This window comes from Ranitomeya imitator, chromosome 7, assembly GCF_032444005.1.
Source record: "Ranitomeya imitator isolate aRanImi1 chromosome 7, aRanImi1.pri, whole genome shotgun sequence".
Lineage (NCBI taxonomy): Eukaryota > Metazoa > Chordata > Amphibia > Anura > Dendrobatidae > Ranitomeya > Ranitomeya imitator.
In genome coordinates, this window is record NC_091288.1 from 19,214,740 (window position 1) to 19,241,402 (window position 26,663).

General features: G+C 45.1%; 1 protein-coding gene across 1 annotated transcript; it reads left to right on the plus strand.

The window, feature by feature from the left end:
- Positions 1–144: 144 nt before the first annotated feature.
- SPOPL (speckle type BTB/POZ protein like) lies at positions 145–26,457 on the plus strand. Its single transcript, XM_069732877.1, has 10 exons — positions 145–526; positions 11,012–11,133; positions 11,237–11,388; positions 11,828–11,955; positions 19,369–19,546; positions 19,635–19,690; positions 20,568–20,690; positions 23,175–23,317; positions 23,674–23,727; positions 24,616–26,457. Exons 1-10 carry the CDS (start codon positions 350–352, stop codon positions 24,758–24,760), a joined length of 1,278 nt encoding a protein of 425 aa, XP_069588978.1. The 5' UTR covers positions 145–349; the 3' UTR covers positions 24,761–26,457.
- Positions 26,458–26,663: the final 206 nt, after the last annotated feature.

The following is a 26,663-nucleotide window of genomic DNA, read 5'->3' on the forward strand; positions in this document are numbered from 1 at the left end:
GCCGGCGCAGTGCGCCCGTCCTCTTTTACGCATGCTCAGTACTAGTTTTGAAGCTGAGGTGCCTCTCGGCTTCGCAGTGCGCCTGCGTTGCCAAATCTCGCAACTTAAAAAGATTATTTATTTATTTTCACCCCCACCCCCTCTAGCGACGCGAGATCTGTCCGGGCATGCGCAGAGGCCGCTGTGAGTCCCTGAGAGGTGCCAGTACCGGCAGATTTGGTAACATATTTACATTGATACAAAGTATGTGAGGATGCGCCGGGCCGCGCGGTGTGACGGGACCGGAGGCCGCCGAGGCCGCAGCCCTGCCGCCCATGGGGCCATGAAGTGACAGGACGCCCCTCGTCTTATGTTTGCAAAAGTGACAAAAAGCCCAGAAAAGACCCTCTGGTTTGTGGTGTGTGGAGGCGGCCAGTGGTGGTGTGGTATCCCCTCACCTGGAGGCAGCATGTCAGCTGGACCCTCGCCCCCTCCGCCTGCAGAGGTGTCCGGGGGGCCGGTGGCGGAGAGCTGGTGTTACACGCAGGTAAGCGACCTCCGCCGTCTGCTTCTGTGTGATACGTTGTCACTGGTCGCTCCGCGGCGGTAACTGGACTGACATGTGCAATGGGGGACTACAAGACCCACACAGCCCACCGGCTGGGCCGTACCATGCCTAAGCTCCGCGCGGCCCCATGGGGTTATAAGGTAACTGTGGCCGAGGCACAGTGCAAGAGACTATGACGGGACCTCCGCGGCCAGCAAGAGAGGGCTACTGGGACTGGGCCGCAAAGAGACAGTGACTGGGCGGCCGCAAAGAGAGGGTGACTGGACCGGCAAGAGACGGTGACTAGGACTGGGCGGCCAGCAAGCGAGGGATACTGGGCCGCCAAGAGACAGTGACTGGGCGGCCGCAAAGAGAGGGTGACTGGACCGGCAAGAGACGGTGACTAGGACTGGGTGGCCAGCAAGCGAGGGATACTGGGCCGCCAAGAGACAGTGACTGGGCGGCCGCAAAGAGAGGGTGACTGGACCGGCAAGAGACGGTGACTAGGACTGGGCGGCCAGCAAGCGAGGGATACTGGGCCGCCAAGAGAGGGCTACTGGGACTGGGCCGCAAAGAGACAGTGACTGGGCGGCCGCAAAGAGAGGGTGACTGGACCGGCAAGAGACGGTGACTAGGACTGGGCGGCCAGCAAGAGAGGGATACTGGGCCGCCAAGAGACAGTGACTGGGCGGCCTCAAAGAGAGGGTGACTGGACCGGCAAGAGACGGTGACTAAGACTGGTCGGCCGCCAAGAGATGGCCTGTGGGACTGGTCGGCGGCCAATAGATGGCCTCTGGAACTGGTCGGCGGCCAATAGATGGCCTCTGGAACTGGTCGGCGGCCAATAGATGGTGACTAGGACTGGTCGGCCCCCAAGAGAGGGCACCTTGCAGGTTGGAATGTGCCGGAGTTTCTAGGACTTTTTTGCCGCATACAGTTACATCGTGCTGCAATGTTGCCCGGGACCGAAGAGTGCAACGTTGCATCTAATGAGCATCCGTCTTGGCACATGTTGGCGTCAATGTTACCGGGTGTCGCTAAGACGCTCATGTCGCAGTCGCGCGTCTCTGGTTCACGGACCAGTTCAATGCTGTGACACACGGATGTGTGAATCTGGCTTGAGGCATGTGTGAGGTTTTGTCCACTTCAGGGCTCTAGGGCAGTGACAACTCCCTCAGCTGGCACTCCATACTGGCATCCTGGGAGTCGCTAGTTTCCTAGTCCTTGTGATGTCACTAAGTCTTCCTGATAAACCTGACCAGGACTAAGCAAATCTTTTTGCAACTTTCTAATTGTACGACTGTGTGTGTGTGTGTGTATGTGGGGGGGGTTCTCTCTCCATAGAAGTTTAAAAAGGAAAAAAAGCACAGGATTCGTGGACGTGACCAACGAATGTTATTACAATGGCTGTAGGAATGGGCGGATTCATGAAGACTGACATTTTATGCTCCAGTATTGTTGTACAGCGCTCTGGAGTGAAGTGCGACAAAATCATAAACAGGCGTGTGCCATCGCCAGAAGTATTACTGCAGTGGTGCAGCGGAGTACCTTTCTCTCATAAGTTACACCACTTTTGAGGTGTAAATTCATCATAATTGTTTGGGGCATGTTCCTCCCCATAGGCCATGTTCACACTATCAGTATTTGGTCACTATTTTACCTCAGTATTTGTAAGCCAAAACCAGGAGTGGGTGATAATACAGAAGTGGTGACGTGGATGTTCCACTTCTGGTTTTGGCTACTGAGATAAAATACTGAACGTGTGAACAAGGCCTCAGGCTCTTTAAAACAAGAAAAAAAACTCTTATTTTAACATCCCTGAAATAGACAGACATGCAAGTCTTGCAATTGGAATTTTGCGCTATTTGGCCGCAAGTCACGCACGATTTTTAGATAAGGAGGTCCAGGATCTGTCCACGTGTGAGCTAATAAACTACAAACAACTTCGTGTTCGTAGTGCCAGCATCAGATTGTCATTGGTTAGGGACTGGACCAATATGTTCCCTACAACAGAGGTCCCCAACTCCAGTCCTCAAGGCCCACCAACATGTCATGTTTTCAGGATTTCCTTAGTTTTGCCCAGGTAATAATTGCATCACCTGTGCAATGCAAAGGAAATCCTGAAAACATGACCTGTTGGTGGGCCTTGAGGACTGGAGTTGGGGACCTCTGCCCTACAAGACCGAGAATCCCTGATTCCGGGGAGAATTGGCCTCTTGTATCACTATGACATGTATTTCAATTGTAGAAAATCCGCTTTCGGCTGCACTTCTGTTTCTAAATTCAACGACACCTGGAAGTTAGTGCTGTTCCATTGTTTTTTGGGGGCCCATCTACAGTGTTGCACACCTATGTCTGGTGGATGAGGCCTTAAACACAGTGTTTTTCTGCAATGGTGTGGCTGTTTAGCTCTTGGTGTCCACACTAGGATCTGTGCACGCGTTGGTCAGGAGCATCTGCTGCAGTTTGCAACACATTTTACAGAATTAAATTCTTGGCCCCAGGGTGACTGACACCAGTATAAAGCCATTGGAGAATATGGAAGATTTGATACAAAAAAAAAAATTACCAAGTATGAGATTTGAGAAGCCTACAGTTAGGTGGATCAGTGATCGTACTCCATGGTAATAAATGGTTGCACATCCAATTTTGAAGAGTGTTTGAAAGTGGGATCCACAAGGCTCTGTCCTGGCCCCAGTAGTGTTCAGCACTTTTTTGTAAGGTGATCTAGATAAGGGAACTCAAGGTAAACTGATTCAATTTGCAGACCATGCAAAGATAGGAGGGATGGCTTAAGGCCCCTTCACATTAAGCGACGCTGCAGCGATACCGACAACGATTCGGATCGCTGCAGCGTCGCTGTTTGGTCGCTGGAGAGCTGTCACACAGACCGCTCTCCAGCGACCAACGATGCCGGTAACCAGGGTAAACATCGGGTAACTAAGCGCAGGGCCGCGCTTAGTAACCCGATGTTTACCCTGGATACCATGCTAAAAGTAAAAAAAAACAAACAGTACATACTTACCTACAGCCGTCTGTCCTCCAGCTCTGCGCTCTGCTTCTCTGCTCTCCTCCTGTACTGTCTGTGAGCCGGAAAGCAGAGCGGTGACGTCACCGCTCTGCTTTCCGGCTCACAGACAGTACAGGAGGAGAGCAGAGCACAGCGCTGGAGGACAGACGGCTGTAGGTAAGTATGTAGTGTTTGTTTTTTTTTACTTTTAGCATGGTAACCAGGGTAAACATCGGGTTACTAAGCGCGGCCCTGCGCTTAGTTACCCGATGTTTACCCTGGTTACCAGTGAAGACATCGCTGGATCGGTGTCACACACGCCGATCCAGCGATGTCTCCAGGGAGTCCAGCGACGAAATAAAGTTCTGGACTTTGTTCAGCGACCAACGATCTCCCAGCAGGGGCCTGATCGTTGGTCGCTGTCACACAGAACGATTTCATTAACGATATCGTTGCTACGTCACAAATAGCAACGATATCGTTAACAATATCGTTATGTGTGAAGGTACCTTAACACTAGAGAAGACAGAGAGAGGATTCAGACAAATCTAGAGAAGCTTAAATAATGGGCAGTGACTAATAGAGTGGTATTTAACAGAGAAATACAAGATTCTACATCTGGGCAAGAAAACTAAAACTTAAATCTGTAGAATGGGAGGAATTGAACTAGGCAACAGCACATGTGAAAAAGACTTGGGTATACTAACAGATTACAGACTGCACATGAGTCAACAGTGTGATGCAGCAGCAAAAAGGCAAACACCGTTCTAGGATGTATAAAGAGAAGCATAGAGTCTAGATCATGTGAAGTAATTATCCCCCTCTACTCCTCCTTGGTCAGGTCTCATCTGGAATACTGTGTCCATTTCTGGGCGCCACATTTTAAAGACTTTGAAAAACTGGAGCAGGATAGTGAGCAGACTACAAAATATGTCCTACGAGGAACGGTTACAGGATCTGGGAATGTTTAGCTTGCAAAAATGAAGGTTAAGAGGCGACTTAATAGCCACTTACAAATATCTGAAGGGCTGTCAGTGTAGAGGAATCATTATTCTCATTTGCACATGGAAACACGAGAAGCAATGGAATGAAACTGAAAGGGAGAAGATAGTTAGATTTTCTCCTTCAGTGGAAATCTTCAGACAGAGGCTGGACAGACATCTGTCTGAGATGGTTTAGTGACTCCTGCATTGAGCCGGGGGTTGGACACGATGACCCTGGAGGTCCCTTCCAACTCCAACATTCTATGAAGTTTGAACAAACCCCAAAAGGAGTTTCCCACACCCCTTATTTAAATCATTAATGAAAGTGGTTATAATTCTCAATTTACAACCACCTGCTGCTCTCGTCCTGGATCACACGGCTTCAGCCATGTTGTGTTGCTTCCACATTTGACCGCTGAGGGTAATCCTATATAGTGCAGTGTACACTTTATGCTTCTCAATTCTTTCCTCCCACTTTTTACACTTTTTATTTTTTTGGGGGAGTTCTAGCCATTGTGGGGGTAAAAACTCCCAGATTCCCCTCAGACTCCCTAAAATATATATTTTATGCGGAAATTGTCAGATCTAAGACACAGAACTGGACACAACTGATGACGAAGTCATGCAGTGATCTGGCGTCCTTTTGCACGCCGCTTTTTCTGATCCTATTCTATGACCAATCTGGCTGCACAATTAATGCAATGGATAAATGTGAACCATCTACTAGTCTGAGATGAGTTCAGGCATGCCTTGTGTGTGTATAGACGTGAGCCCACAGCATAGCTCAGCCGTGCTCGCTGCCTCAGCTCATGTGACCATTGCTGAGTTGTGGTTTCTCTCCTTGAAGCCATGAATGGCCTGTCTTAGACCCTTTCCAAGCGAAGTTTCATGCAGGCGTCCGTGCGAAACTGTCTGTGTGGATTGCTAATGCACGGACTAGACATAGATTTCTGAGGCTGTCATACTCTGGTCAGGACATCCGCAGCCAGTCAGCAGATTGTGTGTTACATGGGTGCTTTTGTTGTAATTTAAAATAAATAAAACAAAATTGTACCTTTTTTTTTAAACTCAGATTTTGACACAATTTCAGAAATTCTTGTAATAAAAAATAAATGAAAGAGAAAATGCAACACAATAGCGTTGTTGGAATGTTGGAACATATTCACATAGGGAAAATCCATCAAGCAAAAGTGGAAGTGATTGAGTTTGTGCCCAACGTCGTGTTTTTTTTTTTGTTTTTTTTTAACCCAAGCGTTGTCCTCCACGAAAACCACATGAAAAACCAATAAAAATAAAAAAAATGTTCAGAAGAATGAAGTTAAGCATTTCAATGTAAAGACTACTCTTCATGTTCAGGCTTTTGAATGTCTTAACAGCTTCAGGGTACTAAAAATGTAAATTGTTTAAAAGTGACATGTTCATATTTAAAAAAATGTAAAAAGTGTGTATGTGTGTATATCTTATATATAATTGCCTAGAATACTACTTCCTGCAATTTGTGCCAACTTCCGTGGCTTTGTCCGGAGCTAATGTCCGGAGCTAATGTCCGGAGCTAATGTCCGGAGCTAAGTGACGTCAACAGTGTCCAGTGTCTGATTGGTTGCCGCCTGCTGCGAGCGACCAATCAGAAACGTGCCGTACTGTGACACACTGCGTGGAGGCGGGCCCAGTGACGTTGCTCTTCAAGCTCCTGCCGAATTTCAAGTATATATGGATTCTAGACTCCCAATTCTTTAGAATCGGGCTGCCATCTAGTGTGTGTGTGTGTGTGTGTATACACACACACACACACACACACACACACACACACACACACACACACACACACACACACACACACACACACACACACACACACACACACACACAGTCACAGTTAGGGCCAGAAATATTTGGACAGTGACACAATTTTCGCGAGTTGGGCTCTGCATGCCACCGCATTGGATTTGAAATGAAACCTCTACAACAGAATTCAAGTGCAGATTGTAACGTTTAATTTGAAGGGTTGAACAAAAATATCTGATAGAAAATGTAGGAATTGTACACATTTCTTTACAAACACTCCACATTTTAGGAGGTCAAAAGCAATTGGACAAATAAACATAACCCAAACAAAATCTTTTTATTTTCAATATTTGGTTGCAAATCCTTTGGAGGCAATCACTGCCTTAAGTCTGGAACCCATGGACATCACCAAACGCTGGGTTTCCCCCTTCTTAATGCTTTGCCAGGCCTTTACAGCCGCAGCCTTCAGGTCTTGCTTGTTTGTGGGTCTTTCCGTCTTAAGTCTGGATTTGAGCAAGTGAAATGCATGCTCAATTGGGTTTAGATCTGGAGATTGACTTGGCCATTGCAGAATGTTCCACTTTTTGGCACTCATGAACTCCTGGGTAGCTTTGGCTGTATGCTTGGGGTCATTGTCCATCTGTACTATGAAGCGCCGTCCAATCAACTTTGCAGCATTTGGCTGAATCTGGGCTGAAAGTATATCCCGGTCCACTTCAGAATTCATCCGGCTACTCTTGTCTGCTCTTATGTCATCAATAAACACAAGTGACCCAGTGCCATTGAAAGCCATGCATGCCCATGCCATCACGTTGCCTCCACCATGTTTTACAGAGGATGTGGTGTGCCTTGGATCATGTGCCGTTCCCTTTCTTCTCCAAATTTTTTTTCTTCCCATCATTCTGGTACAGGTTGATCTTTGTCTCATCTGTCCATAAAATACTTTTCCAGAACTGAGCTGGCTTCTTGAGGTGTTTTTCTGTCTATTTTTGGTATTGATGAATGGTTTGCATCTAGATGTGAACCCTTTGTATTTACTGTCATGGAGTCTTCTCTTTACTGTTGACTTAGAGACAGATACACCTACTTCACTGAGAGTGTTCTGGACTTCAGTTGATGTTGTGAACGGGTTCTTCTTCACCAAATTAAGTATGCGGCGATCATCCACCACTGTTGTCATCCGTGGACGCCCAGGCCTTTTTGAGTTCCCAAGCTCACCAGTCAATTCCTTTTTTCTCAGAATGTACCCAACTGTTGATTTTGCTACTCCAAGCATGTCTGCTATCTCTCTGATGGATTTTTTCTTTTTTTTCAGCCTCAGGATGTTCTGCTTCACCTCAATTGAGAGTTCCTTTGACCGCATGTTGTCTGCTCACAGCAACAGCTTCCAAATGCAAAACCACACACCTGGAATCCACCCCTGACCTTTTAACTACTTCATTGATTACAGGTTAACGAGGGAGACGCCTTCAGAGTTAATTGCAGCCCTTAGAGTCCATTGTCCAATTACTTTTGGTCCCTTGAAAAAGAGGACGCTATGCATTACAGAGCTATGATTCCTAAACCCTTTCTCCTATTTGGATGTGGAAACTATCATATTGCAGCTGGGAGTGTGCACTTTCAGCCCATATTATATATATATATATATATAATTGTATTTATGAACATGTTTTTGTAAACAGCTAAAATAACAAAACATGTGTCACTGTCCAAATATTTCTGGCCCTAACTGTGTATGTATGTGTGAGTATGTGTGTGTATATGTATATATGTATATATATATATATATATATATATATATATATATATATATATATATATATATATATATATATATATATATATATATATATATATATATATATATATATATTTTTTTTTTTACACGTGTTTTTAGCTTGGAAGGCACTCTCTAATTTTAAAAGACCAGTCGATAGGACTGAACAAAAGATTCATGGGCATCGCGGTCCAGTCCGGGGCTTCCTATCTTCTTATGATGACGTCCTCTTCTCTTCTTGACTTCACGCTGCGGCCCGGAAAGGTCAGAGAGGCCCTGCGCACTGCAGGTAGACAAAGTACACCTGTGTCGGAGCTGCGGCGTGAAGACAAGAAGGGGATGTCATCCTAAGAAGATGGGAGGTGCCGGACCGCGACGCCCACCTCTAACCTCTTTTTCTCATCTTTCAGGATGCATCGGGGGCTTATCTACAGCGTTACAGAATGCTGTAGATAAGCCCCTGATGCCGGTGGGCTTAGCTCATCTACGATTTTGGGGATGACAGGTTCCCTTTAAGCAGGCTGTTCAGTAGGCTTGTGGAGTTCCTGTGTTCCCTGCAATGCATGTATCATAAGGTCGATCTTGGCCACGGCTTAAATTGCCCGTATTCCTGGTCTGACTCATGCGATGCCTCTTGTTGTGGGGATACGCTAGTTCTTTGCTTTGTGTGTCTTTCCTGGAGAACAAGTGCTTAGATTTTACGGCATTTCCACCCTGCAGTGAGCTGTATTTCGATTTCCCTCCAGAGGTTTGAGCTTCTTTTTAAAGGATTTTTCAGTTTGGAGGTTTAAATGCCTTCTCTAGACAATCTGTTCTTGCTAGTGCAGTCCCCTAATAAACTGAATACAGGGCGTCCGAACGTAAGAACCACAAGTGACCAATGAATGCCAATAGATTTGTTGGCATAATGATTATTGAGCGTAATTCATCCAACTTGCTGAAGCTACAGTGTCTTATTTTAAAGGGGTTATTGTGTCATTTATTGTCGATCCTGCAAATGGAGGTGTGCGGGCGATTGCCGCCAGGTGTCAGCTGTCAGAATCCGTACTAAGTGCAAGGAGCGGTCACACACCGCACCCGGTACTTTGACCCCCAAAATGCTGCGATGTCTATTCTGTGTGTGACTGCAGCCAAACATTAAAACCCGTTATAAGGTCTTTCACACATCCTGATATTTTCGGTAGCGGGAAAAAAAAACTGTACCGAGATGTCCGTGTGTGTGTGTGTGTAATGCTTGCAGCACACGTGTGGCATCCGTGTGCCACATCAGTACCACACGGACGAATAGTTGCAGTAAGCGCTGTTTTCCGGCGCCAGGTGCTGAACACTTCTCATTCTTCCCTGCTCTGCCGGCAATCGGTGCAAGCAGGGGAGAATGAGGAGTTATATTTGAGTGATAAGCGACAGCAGGCGGGGCTGATGGGACTATTACTTCCATCAGTCTACTCCTGCTGCCGTTAATAACAGGGAGAGCAGGTGCGGCTGATGGGGTATTCGTCAGCCGCCTGCGCAATAAATGAATGAGAAAAAAAATAGGTGTGGTTCCCCCTGTATTTTCTCTAACCAGCCAGTCAAAACTCACAGCTGGAGGCTGAAACCCTCAGCTGTCAGCTTCAGCAAGGTTGGTTATTAAGAATAGAAGGGTCCCCACGCTGTGGTGTGTGTGTCGGGGTTGTTGAGGTCACCTTTCAGCCTGGCTGGGAATGAAGCCTCAGTGACCGGAGGTAACCTCTGACATCACTGTGGCTCCAATTTCTCTTGTTACCCTTATGAAAAGGCATAATTTGGGGCTAAAAATGTTTGAAGGGAAAAAGTGACTTCAAATGTGAGGTGGTCCCCAAAAAGTGTTGTAAAAATGAGAAATCACTGTTTAACTTTTAACCCTTAACTTCCTAACCCTCCCCCCAAAAAATTGTGCTGATGTAAATTAAATATGTGGGAAATGTTACTTATTAAATATTTTGTGACATATCTCTGTGATTTAAGAGCATGAAAATTCAATGTTGTAAAATTGCAAAACTTTCGCCAAATTTCCTTAGAATATAGCAAATAACTTTTATAAACTTTTCTAAACTCTTGTAAGTAAATATGCAATAAACACTGTTATGCAGTTAATAAGAAGAAATCTATAAATTTGTCCTCAGAAAAAGTATTGCCTCTGTCAGATCCTCCTTCATGGATGCCCTCAAATCTGATCTACGGTAATTATTTTGAGAGCATAGAACAACCTCTCTACACTAACTTGGGTTGGTGGCAAAGCAGTAACCACTCGGGCAACATCTCTGACAATGTCAGGATACAGAGGAATCGCTTGTTGGACTGTTATTTTTGATGAACGGTCAAATTTCTTTTAGTGCACATGAAAAATTCTGCTGAAATGTACTGGCTGTGTTGATGGGGATGACTCTTCTATGCGGGAACGCTTTGCACGGTCCTCGTGATCCAAATATTTTTCGAAATTAAATTCTTCATCAGTTGATGAGGGTGAAGATGTGGCAGGACGACCAAATTCTTCTTGTTCCTCCTGACTGTTCTGCAACCCTTTCATCCTTACTGCCATTTCAAACAGAGCTTCTTTTCCTTTAGTTAGCTGTTGATCTAGAAGAATCCGATGCATTGGGTCTACATAAACAGCTGCCAAAAGAATGTTATTTGTAATAGTAGCTCCTCTCTCCGTTTCATTGATGTACTTATTACCTCAAAGTGACAGTGGTCCGAATTGTAAAAATTGACCTTTTCATTAATGTGCAAACCACCCTCGGGGGTAAAGGGGATTAACAAGGAGTGAGGTATCTGACCACAAATGTTGTGCCTGAACCCTACTTTCATGGGTCATCCAGTACATCTCGGGAATGTGCTGTCAATTTTTGAGATTCCTCTTTTCTTATGAGATTTATAGTATATTAAAATTGTTTTGGATTTGTTCACAGGTCAAAGTAGTGAAGTTTTCCTACATGTGGACCATAAGTAACTTCAGTTTTTGTCGAGAAGAAATGGGTGAAGTTTTAAAAAGTTCTACATTTTCATCGGGGCCAAATGATAAAATGAAATGGTAAGAATTTGATATGACCTTTGCACCTCAAATGGTAAAATTCTAAACATGTTACCATCAAATGTTTCCATTTGATCTGACCAATATCTTCTCTCTCCTTCAGGTGCTTGCGAGTGAATCCAAAAGGACTAGATGACGAGAGCAAGGATTACCTCTCCTTATATCTGCTGCTCGTCAGCTGTCCGAAAAGTGAAGTTCGAGCAAAGTTTAAGTTCTCGCTACTAAATGTACGGCGAGAAGAGACAAAAGCCATGGGTGGGTTCTTATTTTTTTCAATTGACATTTTCTAGCAATTCCGCCCATTGATCCTTCTATTTACAAAGTTGGAAAGTTTTTTTGACTTCTACAGAGATCGGCAGAAAAGCCAAACTTGCTTTTTCCTGGTTCCGTAGCCAAACTTCACTTTGTTAGTCCTGCTACTTTATCTTTCCTCCACAAATGCCAAAATAATGTACCATTACGATAAGGCTGAAAGCGGTCTTCTGGCAGGAATAGAAAATACTGCCAGATTTGGGAACAAAACTTATAATTTTATTCTCTTGTTTGCAATGGGTGTGACTGAAGACTGAAGAACGTAAACTCTATCATTTGAGGAGGTGTCCTAATTATGTCAGTGGAGGGGGAGACTGGGTTGTCTTCATGTCACACAGAACATATAATTGTGTTTTTTTTTTTTTTTTTTTTTTCTTAACAGAGAGTCAGCGAGCTTATCGGTTTGTCCAAGGAAAAGACTGGGGCTTTAAAAAATTTATCCGGAGAGATTTCTTACTTGACGAAGCAAATGGTCTCCTACCGGACGATAAACTCACATTGTTCTGTGAGGTGAGTAAAGTCATAAGATGAGGGTTTTAAACTCCTTACTTTATTTTATTGTTTAAAAAGTTTCTTGAGAAATGTGGATAGCCATTCACCCGGACAGGGAGCGTCCATATAAGCGATCCACTGGACAGAAACCTCTGCAAGCGCGGTATCCTTTTTCAGCCAATATGCAAACACGTGGGGTATCCCCTCCACGTATACCCACCTAAGACGTGAGATGCCATGCCTGGTCTGATTCTTAGGGGTGACTGGTCCTTTTAAAGGGCACAGATCTCCCCACACCATCAATAGACAAGCAAACGGAGTGTCGCCTCCATGTATCCTCTTCTGCATCCAGGCCTAACGCCAGACAACCAGCCCTGTCCACCCGGGGACCTTAACTCTGTGGATGTACAGAGGCTCCCTTTTTGGCATCCAAACACCCCCCCTCTGCATCTCCACTATTTAGCAGATGATGCAAGAAGGCAGACGATCCCTCTCCACTTCCCTGTTAAAGAGGATGGTGGATTGAGGGTTCATCATTTTAACTCCGCACCATCAAAAGAGAGCGGCGATGGCAAGAGACTTCTTTTCCTTACCTTCTGCATGCAGCCGTGCATTCTGCCACTTGGCATATTAACCGGGTAGAATCTCCTGTGGTATACCTACCAGTATTACTGCCCGATGGGTCATCAATTAAAAATACAACGGACTGTCGGATAGCAAATCTGGTTTGTTCCGTCTTGCGACCTTCGGTTCAGCGTTCTACCCTTCCTTAGCCGCCGCATGTGTTGCTAGAGCATTGGTCTCCTGGTCAGAGACCTTAACTACATTGTTTTCCAACAGTAACCTTCTCCCGAAGATGGTACAGCTGGTCAAATTTCTTGAGCGAGGAGAATAGCTGCTTTACGCCTCTTGGATGCATCTACTTGGGCGGCGCTGTCAGCCTCAAATGCCATTACACTCAGAAGGACAATATAGCTCAGAGAATGGAAGCGTACTCTGCGTTCAAAAGGCCTCTGACATCACTCCCTTACTAGAGAGAGCGGTTATTTGGTGAGAAGTTGGGAGTGTTCCCTACGCAGGAACAAAGGATCGCATGTTTCCTATAGACCCAACCATCAGTGTATCAGTGACCGAAAAGTAAGACTGACCCTTAAGCCATGTTCACACTATGCGGTTTTTACTGCGGAACCGAGGCGATTTTGCCGCTGCGGGTCCGCAGCTGTTTTCCATGCAGGGTACAGTACAATGTTACCCTATGGAAAACAAAAACCGCAGTGCACATGATGCGGAAAAACCCCAAAAAAACGCGCTGAATTGCTGCGGAAATAAAGAAGGACCATGTCACTTCTTTGTGCAGAATCGCAGCGATTCTGCACCCATAGAAATGCATTGATCCGCTTACTTCCCGCATGGGGCTGTGCACACCATGCGGGAAGTAAGCGGATAATGTGCGGGTTAAACCCGGGGTGGAGGAGAGGAGACTCTCCTCCAGGCCCCGGGAACCATATTTGTGTTAAAAAAAAAAAAAGAATTAAAATAAAAAATCATGTTATACTCACCTCTGAAGTCTCAGCGCTGCACGTGGCCGTCCGGTCTCAGGTTTGCTATGCGACCAGGACCTCCGGTGACGTCGCGGTCACATGACCGTGACGTCACCGAAGGTCCTGGTCGCACAGCATCTTTGGAACCGGACCGCCGCCTGCAGCGCCGAGGAGATCGGGACGTCAGAGGGTGAGTATATCATCATTATTTTATTATTTTTACACTACTATTGATGCTGCATAGTGCTGCATATGCAGCATCAATACTAGGGGTAAAATCCCGCAGCGGAACCCGCAGGACAAACCGCGATAAATCTGCAGGGATAACTGCAGCGGGTTTGCCTTGCAGATTTATCAAATCCGCTGCGGGAAAACCCGCGGGACAAAACGCAACGTGTGAATGTGGCCTGAACCTCAAACTTCTACCAAGCTTCACAAGGTCCCCCTTCTTCAGATGAAGTTCCTCCGCTCAGTCATTACTTCAACGGAAAACAGTGGAGTTTCTGGCATCCATCGACTTTCGGGATGCTTACCTTCACATTCCTATGTTTTCCCCTCTTCAAAAATTCCTTCGCTTTCCCGAACAGCATTTTCAAATCACAACCTTGTCCTTTGGCCTTACTACCGCACCCAGAGTGTTTGCAAGGGTTATGGCGGCTGTCATGTTCCTCTTGCACCCTAGAGGTGTGGTCGTCCTGCCTACCCTATATGCTCGACTTTCTAGCCGCTCTTCCAGCCCTGCGCTGAGTTGTCTACATCTCTTGCAATACACTCTCTCTCCTGGGCTGGCAGCTAAACTTAGACAAGTTTTTCCTCATTTCTAGCCCAGCAGATATCCTTTTGAGGATGATCCTGGAATCTTCCAGAAGGTTGGTGATTCTCCCTTGAGACAAAGCCGTGGCCCTTCAACAGAGGGAGCTTGCGCACTTGTTCTCTCATCCCCCCCCTCATTCCATTAGATTTGGTAGGAGGATTCTGAGGAAAATTGGTGACGACAATGGAAGCGGTTTCCTTCGCTCCTCTCGTTTTCTGCAGGTCAAACAGGCTTTCAGAGGGTAGTCTCTGAGCTCCTTCCTCATCCAGGAGAGATCCTTTCTCCCGGTTCAATGGTTATTAGTGACTACCGATGCCAGTCCTCTTCTCCTGATCGTTCTGGGGATCTAGTTCTATAACTGGTCCACTGCCTTCTGGCGGGTCACCCCATCCGAATCAGTCGGACAATGACATATGGCACAGACGTGGGAATCATCTATCAGGTACCCACGGTCAGGCGTCATAGCCAAGGTACCTCACATTCTCTGTTGGGCCACGATCTATCATTCGGTTATCTCGGCACTACACATCTCTGGAGTAGAACTCTGGGCGGCAGACGCCGTCAGGGTCCTGCCTCATGTGAGTGGGAACTTTACCCGAAAGTCTTCCATCAGATCTGTCTTCTCTGGAGCACTCCAGATGTAGGTCGGATGGCGTCCAGACTGAACGCCAGTGTACTCTAGTTCATGGTTTGGCCTCCAGATCCAAAAGCCATCGCAGTGCATGCTCTGGTTCTTCCATGGTACCAGTTTCCATAACCCCCTCTTTCAATACTTCCAAGAGCTTTTTGGAAGCAGGAAGGGCCCCAGTGATCCTGGGAGATCCACACTGACCATGTCAGGTTTTCTCGTTTGCAAAACTAGTATTATTCCATCTTATTGCAACAAAACTGCAAATATGGACGTCCTCGTAGGGAGTCTTCACATGTGGTTCTTCCCTATTGCATACCGTTAGATCTTTGGGACCTTAATGGTCCTGGGAGTCTTACAGTAGACTCCTTTTTTGATCCGGACAGACTTTACTATCAGACTTTTTCTCTGCGATCTCCTCATCCTGACGAGTTTTTGGACCTAGGCGCTCTATTCTTTTAGACTTTTTTCCCTTATTCCCTTCAAGGAAAGGTTGTCCTCAGGCCATCCCCGTCCCTTGTTACCAAGGTGGTATTGTATTCCCACAGTTATGAGGGCATCGTTCTTCCCTCATCTTTTTCGGCACCAGTCCACAAAACGGAATGGGTTCCCCATATTCTGGACGAGGTGAGTGCTCTGAGTAGGTATCTCTAGGACCGCGTCCTTCCGAAGGTTGGACACTTTATTTGGACTACTTCACGGTAAGATGACGGCTTCCTGATGGTTATAGGAAGGGTTTAGCAGTTTCATCTGCCATGTTGGCCTAGTGGATTCGTTACACCATCCAGGAGTCCTTCCGTGTTAGATGTCATCCTATCTCCCTGTCTATCAAGGTTTCTTGGGTTATCGGCACCAGGCATTGGCAAAGCACGCCTGCAACCTTGTGGGTTCGTCCAGTCCGCATGTATTCTTGAAGCACTATAATTCCTAGACTTCCACAGATGTGAGTCTGGGCAGGTGGACTCTGCAGGCCGCGGTGGCGCACTTGTAAGTAGCGGTTACACAGGGCCTGATCTGATGTTGTCCCCACCCAGGGACTGCTTTGGGACGTCCCACGGTCTGTGTCCCCCAATGAGGCGAAGGAGAAATAGGGATTTTTGTGTACTCACCGTAAAATCCTTTTCTCCGAGCCATTCATTGGGGGACACAGCTCCCACCCTATTATTAGCTTGTGCTTGTTCTTTAATTTGACATGCTATACTCTCAGATATAATGTGACATACTATACGCTCATATATTGTTGTTGATCTCCTACTGCTTTTGCACCGAACTCGTTAGCTGAGAGCCAGCAGGAGGGTGTATACTGCAGAGGAGGAGCTAACTTTCTTTATATCGCTTAGTGTCAGCCTACTAGTGGCAGCAGCATACACCCCACGGTCTGTGTCCCCCAATGAATGTCTCGGAGAAAAGGATTTTACAGTGAGTACACAAAAATCCCTATTTGTTATGCTCGCCTGGGGGTGGTCCGGTCCGATGGGTGTTGCTGGTCTTGGTCCGGCACCTCCTATCTTCTTATGATCCCCTGCTTGCTTTGTGTGGATGACTCGTCCCTTCGTCATCCACACAGTCTCCTCAGCACTGCGCACCTGCGCAGGTGCACTTCTCTGCCCTGTTGAGAGCAGAGCAAAGTACTTTGCTCTGAAGTGCGCCTGTGCAGGAACGTTGTGCCAAGGAGACGCGTCTTCTACACAAGGCAAGTAGGAGGGTTCATCTCAAAAAGAAGGAAAAATTTCCTATTGGTGCCAGCCGGCAGATCTCGGCGGGCGCACTGCACATTCACATGCACCTGACATTCTTCCCAGGGGATGCAGGAGGGTCCAGGGACACCGTAGATACTGGGGGTGGCTCAGGGGACCCCACTTCTCTCTCCTCTAATGTGCTAGATCATATCAGAGAAGAGGGAAATTAAATGGGAAATCCTTTTTTGTTCTGTTTTTTTTGCAAAAATGCCTCTGATTACAGCCTTCTGGACATGTCTGAGGATTGCCCATAAAATAATCCTTCCTGCTCATTGTTTCTTAGCGCTCTGGAATTTTGAGAGCGTCGTCTGTTCTTCTTGACACTGTATATCAAAATTGACAAATGGGTGTTAACACTTTCCATATCAGTATAACAGTGTCGCTACAATCTCCGCTCTGACAATATCAGTGAGTGGGGAGAAAGCGTGTGGACAAGAGTAAATGATTGCACCAATTTGTCACATTTCAGAGAAATATCACAGCTAAACAATGACTCTCCAAAACTGATTAGATGAAGAAATATAAGGATTTACTAAAATGAACATTATCAGGGCTCAGAGGCACCAACACTGTTGTATTACAGGGATAAAAGCAATTTAAAGCGAGTTTTCATCACAGCAACTTATATCATATTTGACTTGTAGCTTTAGTTGCTTCCTGTAATAACGTAGGTTTTGGGTTCCATCTTCAAATTGTTTTGGGGCAGCACGGTGACTCAGGACTCCAGGGCGGCAAGGTTGCAGTGCTAACTACTGAGTTCAAATCCCACCATAGACCACATCTGCAGGGAGTTTGTATGTTCTCCCCATGTTTGCATGGGTTTCCTCTCACCCTACAAAAACATACTGATAGCGAATTTATATTGTGAGCCCCACTGGGGACAGTGATACTAATGTCTGTAAAGCGCTGCGGAATATGATGACGCTGTATAAGTGAGAAACATACATATTTATAGGATGTGCCATGAAAGTCTGAATGCGAGACTCGCGCCTGCCCCGACCACCAATTCATGGCCGCTATGAATGGAGAATCCTCCTTTCATCCACGCCTCTCTACATGCACTTCTATGGGAGCTCTGAAAGTAACCATGCAAGAGCATCAAAGCCAATTTACCTTTTAATTTTGGCATAATTGATTCTCCATTGTATCTAAATGCTGGGAAATTGGCAATATTTTGGGGTAGAAGAGTGGTGATTGGTACCAACCTATTCCTATTGAAATAAACCTGCAAACGAGGAGGGGTATTAATGAGCACACAGAGGTTATGGCTGTGCCTCAGTAGAGAAAAGTTAGACTAGGCCTAGGGGAAGAAAAAAAGTCCAGTCCTGGGTCACTGGGATCCAAAGCCACCCTGCCATTGAAGAGGTTAACATCGCCTGTCAGTGCATGGTCTGACGCAGTACATCGGTTTGCTGTTCTACAACGTGTGCTGTTCCGGTAATTACCGTGCATTCTCCCAGTAAAGGTCTGCGAGGACGCGGCTCTGCCCGTTGTTAGAGAAGCAATTTGTGAGATCCATAAAGCGGCTAAGTGCAGAAGGTCAGCACCCAGGAGCGGGCAGGCGGGCGCACGTTCTCGGCACGGCCTGATTAGTCGCTTTCATGGCTTATGAATGTGTTAACCACTAATGTACTGCCTGTGATCTGCGTCTCCTGGAAACATGCGAAATTGGCAAGATTGCAACTTAATTATATGATATTATGGTGTGCAAGGGAATAATTGATATACAGCCCCGGAGAGCACATGGTGCAAATATCACACATCCCATTTCCATTTAGACAAGTTAAATGAGCTGTACAATGAATTTGTTATGGATACAATTACGGGGCTGACAAAGAAGATGCAGCCCCTGCCTGGTCTCCGAGCGAGCACAATCCGAACTGACTGCTGCGCCTCTCCGCCTAATGGCCCAACCAATTGGTAATTCGGGTAATCGGTTGGATGTCATTAAATGAAAAGACAAAAAACAGTTTCTATCGAGTGCATTATTCCACGTATTAAAACGGCATTACATATGGTGAGAGTGCAGCAAACTCTGAACACAAGGAGCACGCGTTGTAGTACAGCCGTATTTATGAACCACGTGTGTGGAAGTGTTTGCGTTCTTCAGTCGTGGTCCATGCACTGAAGGGATGGCCTTTCACTAGGACCCCATTGATCGGGTAAATAAAGGGATGACGGTGCTGATTTTCACTGCACAGCATCGCTCCCTTTCCCATTCACTTGGATGTAGTTTCCTGCGACGCTGGACATGGGGTGCAGTGTTAAATCAACCCCACAGCCTCTTCATTCTCTGTATTGGAGGAGTTCCTCAACCATGTCTTACTGGTGTGCCGTTACTTTGGATTAGCTCTTTAAACCAACGTTACAAAGTTTTTGTTGTGAGATGTTAGATGGTGTGCAAAGCATATCTCTCGCTCTTGAAGACCCAACATTTAAATGGACATGGTGTAATGCTTCATCTAACCTGTGGTGGCGCCGAAGAGTGAACACTTGCTGCCAATATGTGCAGGCGGCGATTGAGTGCAAACTTGCAAATATATAAATATATATATATATAATTTTACATTTATTTTTTTTCTTTTTGTTTTCTTTTAATGACCTGTTCATTAAACAATTGCAGCGTCTCTTTTGTAACCTCCTCCTGTTTTGATAGTGGAGAATTGTGTTCCCAGCTGCCTTGTAATCCATAGCCTTCTTATTTCCTAGGTAAGCGTAGTCCAAGACTCCGTGAACATATCAGGACAGTCCAGCACAAACAATCTGAAAGTGCCAGAATGCCGCCTGGCAGAGGACATGGGTTACCTGTGGGAAACCACCAGGTTTACAGATTGCAGCCTGTATGTGGGCGGCCAGGAATTTAAAGCTCACAAATCCATCCTCGCAGGTAACCTTTCCATCCGTCGGCCTTATCCTCATTGCTTCCGACTCCCTGAGCCGAGCGATCATCTGATCACATCTCTCCTCTCTTGCAGCTCGATCCCCGGTGTTTAATGCAATGTTCGAACATGAAATGGAAGAAAGCAAGAAGGTATTAATGTTCTCAGCTTTGTGCCAGGGAAATAAATCCGTCTAAACCGGTGCAACAGTTTGGGGGTTTTCGTCTCTTAATATTTCACACTTTTTTTTTTTTGTGTGTGATGGGATTATCCATCTATTGTTTCACTGCAGTGATATTTATGTATGTAGTTGTCCTTTAATAGCCCACTTACCACCGTTCTTGGCCCTCTTCTTCTTTTAGGCAGAGTGTTTTTCATTTTTCAGTAGGAATTGTGCAATACTTAAAGGAGTATTCCCATCTCCAAGGTCCATTCCCATCTCCAAGGTCCAATCTTGATATGTGATGGTGGTTACCTACAATTAGAAATGTGGTACAGTTCTTCTGATTCGCTATGTCACTTACCTCATGTGCAGGGCATTGCAGTAGCTTAGGTATCCATGGTTACTACCACTGTTACTTTGTTTCTAACCATGGATATGTAAGCTACTGCAATGCCCTGCATATGGGGTAAGCGGCATCTGAGAACTATACTACATTGTAATTGTGGATATTTGCTATTAATTGAACTATTGGGTTCGGATGCCCCTTAATTTCCCATATGGAGGCACTGCAGGGAAAACTGAACACTGGCAGCCAATACCCCTGCAGTTTATTGCCGGGGTCTCAGCAGCAAGAAGTCATGTCAGTCAAAATTGGAACAAATTATATTTGATACATGCTGCACTCTGTGTTATTCATAGAATAAAAAAATCCTTGTCCTTTTACAGTTAAAAATCAATTTACGTACTTTATTTGGTCACCTCTGGGTCCTGGCACTAGTCATTAAATTGCCGCATAGCAGAACATTATGGGAGAGTTGTCCACTGTGCAACATGGCAACCTGATCTTGCTCTGTTTTTCGGTACAGAACAGGGTAGACATTCACGACATGGAACCAGAAGTGTTTAAGGAAATGATGGGCTACATCTACACAGGAAAAGCTCCGAATTTAGAGAAGATGGCTGATAACTTGTTGGCGGCGGCGGATAAAGTAAGTCACTTGCCAATTAAAGTTTTTTGTTTGTTTTTTTTCTATGTAATTTTTATTTATTTTTCTTCACACCTTCACTAAACCGACTTTGAATTACAGGATCATTTACAAGTCAGTGTTTCAATCCACAGAATGTGACATCTCTTAAAGGGGAAATATCCCCCACACCATGTTTCGAATTATTTTAATATTTGCGTTATATAATTTTATGTAGTGTCGGAGCAATTCTTTAACTCCATATTTTGGTCACAAGATATGGTGAGATCTTCGCCTCAGGCGGCAACCTTCCTTGGCAGCATTGAAATGCTTATAGAATCAGTTTTTTTTTCACTTTCCAGATTGGGGAATGTTTTTGGAGTTGGTCATTTTCACCATTTTACCTTTCCTCCAAAGTGGTGAGCATTGGCTGCAGACTTATTAGCTGACTTGCTTTTTGTATACCAGCCTTGATGCAGTCTCCGGTGGAGTAAGATGCGCCTCTTTAAACAAATTATATGGCGCCATTCAGTGCTGCTCTCTTCCGTATCGAAGGTAAGCGGGGCCGACGACCTCGCAGCCCCATACAACTGCAGAGAGGTGTCCAAGAGTTCTATGCGTGTCATCTGCACCGCTTATTTTCGAAGTAGCAGACTCTGGATAGTGCTCCTTTCTGCTACTGTTCGCCACAGTCGGTAACATACTCCCAGCCATGGATTGGAGAACAATTTTGCATTAATCTACTCCACTTTTATTACATAAATTATGTTACATTTGTCAGGCTGCACTAAGCCCTGCGCATTTGTAAAAAATGGTGTTCAAACGCCAAAAGCGGTAATTTACAAGGTTGTGTCATTAAACCATTTCCATTGTTTGCATCAGAACTGGCATAAAACTACTGCAAACAGTTTCATGAATCGGTGCCTTAGTCTGGAGCACATACGGTTCATCACAAGAGAATCCTCAAGGAAACTTTCTATTGCAGCTGGAGTTTGCAGAATTTCCAACATTTCCTTTATCAATTAGTGCAGAAAATGAAACAGTTTGATCAATCTATAATTTACAACCCTAATATGTTTTCAGGTCCTATTAAAGGAGTGTAACAAATTATGTTGCAAACACTTTTTTTAACAAATTTGCAATTTTCAGGATTCTACATTGAGGAGCGACTCCTGACCTCTTCATCTCCTGCTCTTAGTACAAATACACTAGACAATATAATATAATAATAATAATTTTATTTATATAGCGCCAACATATTCCGCAGCGCTTTACAAATTATAGAGGGGACTTGTACAGACAATAGACATTACAGCATAACAGAAATACAGTTCAAAACAGATACCAGGAGGAGTGAGGGCCCTGCTGCTCGCAAGCTTACAAACTATGGGGAAAAGGGGAGACACGAGAGGTGGATGGTAACAATTGCTTTAGTTATTCGGACCAGCTATAGTGTAAGGCTCAGGTGTTCATGTAAAGCTGCATGAACCAGTTACCTGCCTAAGTATGTAGCAGTACAGACACAGAGGGCTAATACTGATAAAGTGTATGAGAACATGATGCGAGGAACCTTTTTTTTTTTTTGTTTTGTTTTTTTATTATAAATAGGCCACACAGGGATCGTTAGGTTAATGCATTGAGGCGGTAGGCCAGTCTGAACAAATGAGTTTTTAGGGCACGCTTAAAACTGTGGGGATTGGGGATTAATCGTATTAACCTAGGTAGTGCATTCCAAAGAATCGGCGCAGCACGTGTAAAGTCTTGGAGACGGGAGTGGGAGGTTCTGATTATTGAGGATGCTAACCTGAGGTCATTAGCGGAGCGGAGGGCACGGGTAGGGTGGTAGACTGATACCAGGGAGGAGATGTAGGGTGGTGCTGAGCCATGGAGTGCTTTGTGGATGAGGGTAGTAGTTTTGTACTGGATTCTGGAGTGGATGGGTAGCCAGTGTAATGACTGGCACAGGGTAGAGGCATCGGTGTAACGGTTGGTGAGGAATATGATCCTGGCTGCAGCATTCAGGACAGATTGGAGCGGGGAGAGTTTTGCAAGAGGGAGACCGATTAGTAGAGAGTTACAATAGTCCAGACGAGAATGAATAAGTGAAACAGTCAGAGTTTTAGCAGAGTCGAAATTAAGAAAAGGGCGAATTCTAGAAATGTTTTTGAGATGCAGGTAAGAAGAGCGAGCCAGTGATCGGATGTAGGGGGTGAATGAAAGGTCAGAATCAAGGATGACCCCAAGGCAGCGGGCATGTTGCTTTGGAGTAATGGTGGAACCGCACACGGAGATATCCTACTGTATATCCTAAAAAATAAATTCACGCCTTGCAGTAAATTTGAGGATTGTCTGCTCCAAAGGGGGCTAGTTACCTAAAATAACAAAAGTAAATGGCAATCCTTTTAAGGTGTGACCTTTGATAAATATGGTGTGGAAGTGAGAACACCTAAAATTTGGTACAAATTACTCCAATTTCAAGATCTGACACTTTTTTTTTTTTTTGGTCAGTATGCTTTGGAACGGCTAAAAGTCCTATGTGAAGAGGCCCTATGCAACAGCCTGTCGGTGGAGAATGTTGCCGACATCCTTATCCTCGCAGATTTGCACAGCGCGGAACAGCTGAAAGCACAAGCAATAGACTTCATTAACAGGTAAGTGCAGTGTTAGTCCGTGACCGCCATGTACTATGGACACTGTTATGACCTTATCCATGAATTGGACTCCATACACATTAGACTAATGTCAGCCAGATTCCCTGATAACGACCGGTTTAATATGTTTGGGTCTGAGACAACTGACATCACCCCTGGCAATCCGGCATGTACAGGTTGGGATTGGAGATAATCTGGCGAATCCGCCTCGTATGAATAGTGACGGAAGCCGCTGTTAATATTAATTATCCTGTTGCATTAAGACTCGGTCCTGTTTGGGTTCAGTAGGGTTAGATGCAACCTTCCAGAAAATGGGGGATGATTATTTTAGTATTTTTATTATGTTCTTGTTTCAGATGTAGTGTTCTCAGGCAACTGGGTTGCAAGGACGGGAAAAACTGGAATGGAAGGTCAGTGTGTGGTGGTGTTTTTTTTGTGTTTGTTTTTTCTTTCTTTCTTTCCTCTCTCCCCTCCTCTCTCCCCTTCTCCACTTTATTATGGGTTGGCATAACCATTGAATCTGCATCATGGTGGCGATCAGACCCGGGAAGCCAGTGACTCTCCTGATTTATCTGATTTGGGCAGGAAGATATTCGCATAAAATTTTTTATAGGAAGGGATAAAAAAAAAAAATATTCCCTCCTCCTTGGCCCTCCCATTAAGCCTCCCCACCAGGTTATCTCCTTGGTCCAAGTCTTTGACTCCTACCGTTGGGGTATATTCAGCGTTGGTGGTAGAGGACCCGGACCGAGAAAGCTGTAGAAAACTGGGTGGGGAGATGCGGTGACGGAACCTGCGTACAGAGAGGTGAATAGAATAGTTTTGGTTTATTTTCTTTTTACTAGTGATGAGCGAACTTGCTCGCCACATATGTTAGAGTCCCCTTGGCAGCTTGTATCGTGGCAACACATACAGGGATTGCCTAACAAACAGGCAATCACTATTTTCTTACCGCTTTGTCGCCCTCGGAGATCCACCAGCGTTTTGTTGGATTCTATTTTGCTACAGTCATACAAGTCTAATCGCCCGCACCCGCAAATTTGGATTCATTGCAATACTAATTTTTTTGGGGGGGGAGATTTGAAGTAACATTGATTTTTCGCATGTCTAGTGAGACTTTATCACTAAAATCAAAGGGTGTTAAATGTCTGAGACCCCATCAATCATGAGCATGAAGGGGATTTAGCGCTGAGGGCTATGCAAGGTACTGCAGGCAATTGAAAATTTAAAGCAAAAAAAAATAGGAAACTTTATTTACCATTTTTGTTTCTTCAAAAACCTTCTTTTTAACTTTCCAGTCAAGCTATGGATGTAATGGAGACAGACGGCTGGAAGTCCATGATCCAATCCCATCCACACCTAGTAGCAGAAGCCTTCCGAGCCCTCGCATGCGCACAGTGTCTGCCTTTCGGATTTCCAAGGAAGCGGCTAAAGCTGTCCTAATATTTGCCCTCCAGGCTTTGTCCCAGCCATCGAGGACTTTACAGTCAGTGTTCGAACTGTTTTACCTACCACACCAGTCAAAGCTTTCCATGTTGTTCTGTTTCTTCTCCACATCCGGTTGTGCGCACACAAGACTGAGGAGCCATCGAACGTTTGCTTTGCGGATGGACGACGTCATCTAATCCACAGCTTTAAACTCAACAGGTTGTTCTCTTATTCACTAAACTGCCTTAAATTATCCAACCTGTCATGTTCGCCCGTGGTTCCGTTTTATCGGTATGGTTTTATGATATATATTTTTTTCGTTAACAAACCGTGCCTTGTCCTGTGATCGGGCTTTGTGGGGTTACACGATGCCATATTGCAACGATACCGTTGATGATAATATTGGCATTATGTGTTTTTGGGAGGATAATTTTGTTTGTCTCTTGGTCATTCGATGGTAGCCGTTCAGACCCAAAAACCATTTATTTTGACAGATTCTTTCCCTTACAGGAATTTGGCCCCTAAAGTTTTAAGACTATCAATTTGATTATGCAACTGCAGCTGGTCTCTCCACTGGGACCTCAACCAGTCGTGAGAGCGAGGGTCTCCCGGTGGAGAAGTAAATGGCTCTTTCCATAACTCCTGTTTGCTTACACGCACGCCCACTTATTCCCCAGCCACCCTCCGATATTGGGATCGGCGAGGACCCCTATCAACTGCACTTCTATGGCTTTTCTTTATAGTAAGCCATAAATACTTTTTGTAGGGAAAGCCACGGCGGTGACATGGTTCAGGCTCCTGATTTATCTTAGAGGGATTTTCCCCTGCTTTAAAATGTAATATTATTGACCCCCAGCGTGATTTATTACTTAAAGAAACCTACACTCCTCTTCTGGATTTCCACCACCGCTCCTCCGCATTCAGGACTAGATCTCCCGAGGATCTCTTTGCACGAGCATCTGGTGGGGGGTTGTGACGTGACCGGCTGCAGCCTTAACATTCTGTCCAATCAAAAGACAGCCGTTGATTGGCTGCAGTGGTTGTGTGATGCTCTTTTGCTGGTTTCCTGGCATCCACATCCTGCAGAGGTGTCGCACTACCACTGCAGCTAATCAGCAGCTTGTTTATTTTGCTCGGACTGAATGTGATGATGCAGTACCTAGTGCAGAGGAGCGACACTGGTTTGGTAGATGGGTGCTCGTTTTTTTTTTTTTTTAATTTTTCTCTCTTCTTTTATTTAATACTCCTATCCCGGGCCCAAAATGTAAACAAAAGCTCCCTTTTAGGGGTTATCATCCATCTAAAGGGAATAAAACATCTCAGCCAGTTTTCCAAGTGCTGCCCATGCATAGAGGTCTGCCGAAAATCTGAATAATGTGACTTGTGGCTTATATTGCAGGTCTCCCTAAAATTAAAGGGTTTGTCCGGTTATTTATTTTTTCTTTTAAATGCGGTTCTGATCCCTTTTTGAAGGAAAAAAAATAATAAACCGCTTGACAACCCCTTTAATAATTGACCTGCCACTGAAAAGTCCTCTGTCACGATCGGCCATGTTGACCTGCTAACACAGAAGACAAGTTGTGTGGTCGCCATCATGCGTTCATGTGATTGCCCCGTCTAGAACATTGAGCCCGAACCTATTGCACTTTTACGGCGTGTCCTTTTGGATTTGCCACGAATACTCTGGATGGGAATAAACCCTTTAATATCAGATCTCTTAGTTTCATCTCCGTTTAGTCGCTCCACTCTTCTACTTTTGACTATTTTACTATCCCAGACTACAGGAAAGATGACAACCACATAATAGCCGCCATTTGAGGTCTTTATTATTTTCCATCGGAGCCTTCCAAGAAGGACCTGAAATAGAATATTTAGCAAATTACATATATACTTTTTTTTTTTTTTTTTTTTTTTCTTT

Bases quoted from the DNA above. Each gene is read 5' to 3' on its own strand.
- SPOPL (XM_069732877.1), top strand. From the start codon at position 350: ATGTTTGCAAAAGTGACAAAAAGCCCAGAAAAGACCCTCTGGTTTGTG. The intron at 11,134-11,236 runs GTAAGAATTTGA...TCTCTCCTTCAG, and splicing joins CCAAATGATAAAATGAAATG to GTGCTTGCGAGTGAATCCAA. The intron at 19,547-19,634 runs GTAACCTTTCCA...CCTCTCTTGCAG, and splicing joins TCACAAATCCATCCTCGCAG to CTCGATCCCCGGTGTTTAAT.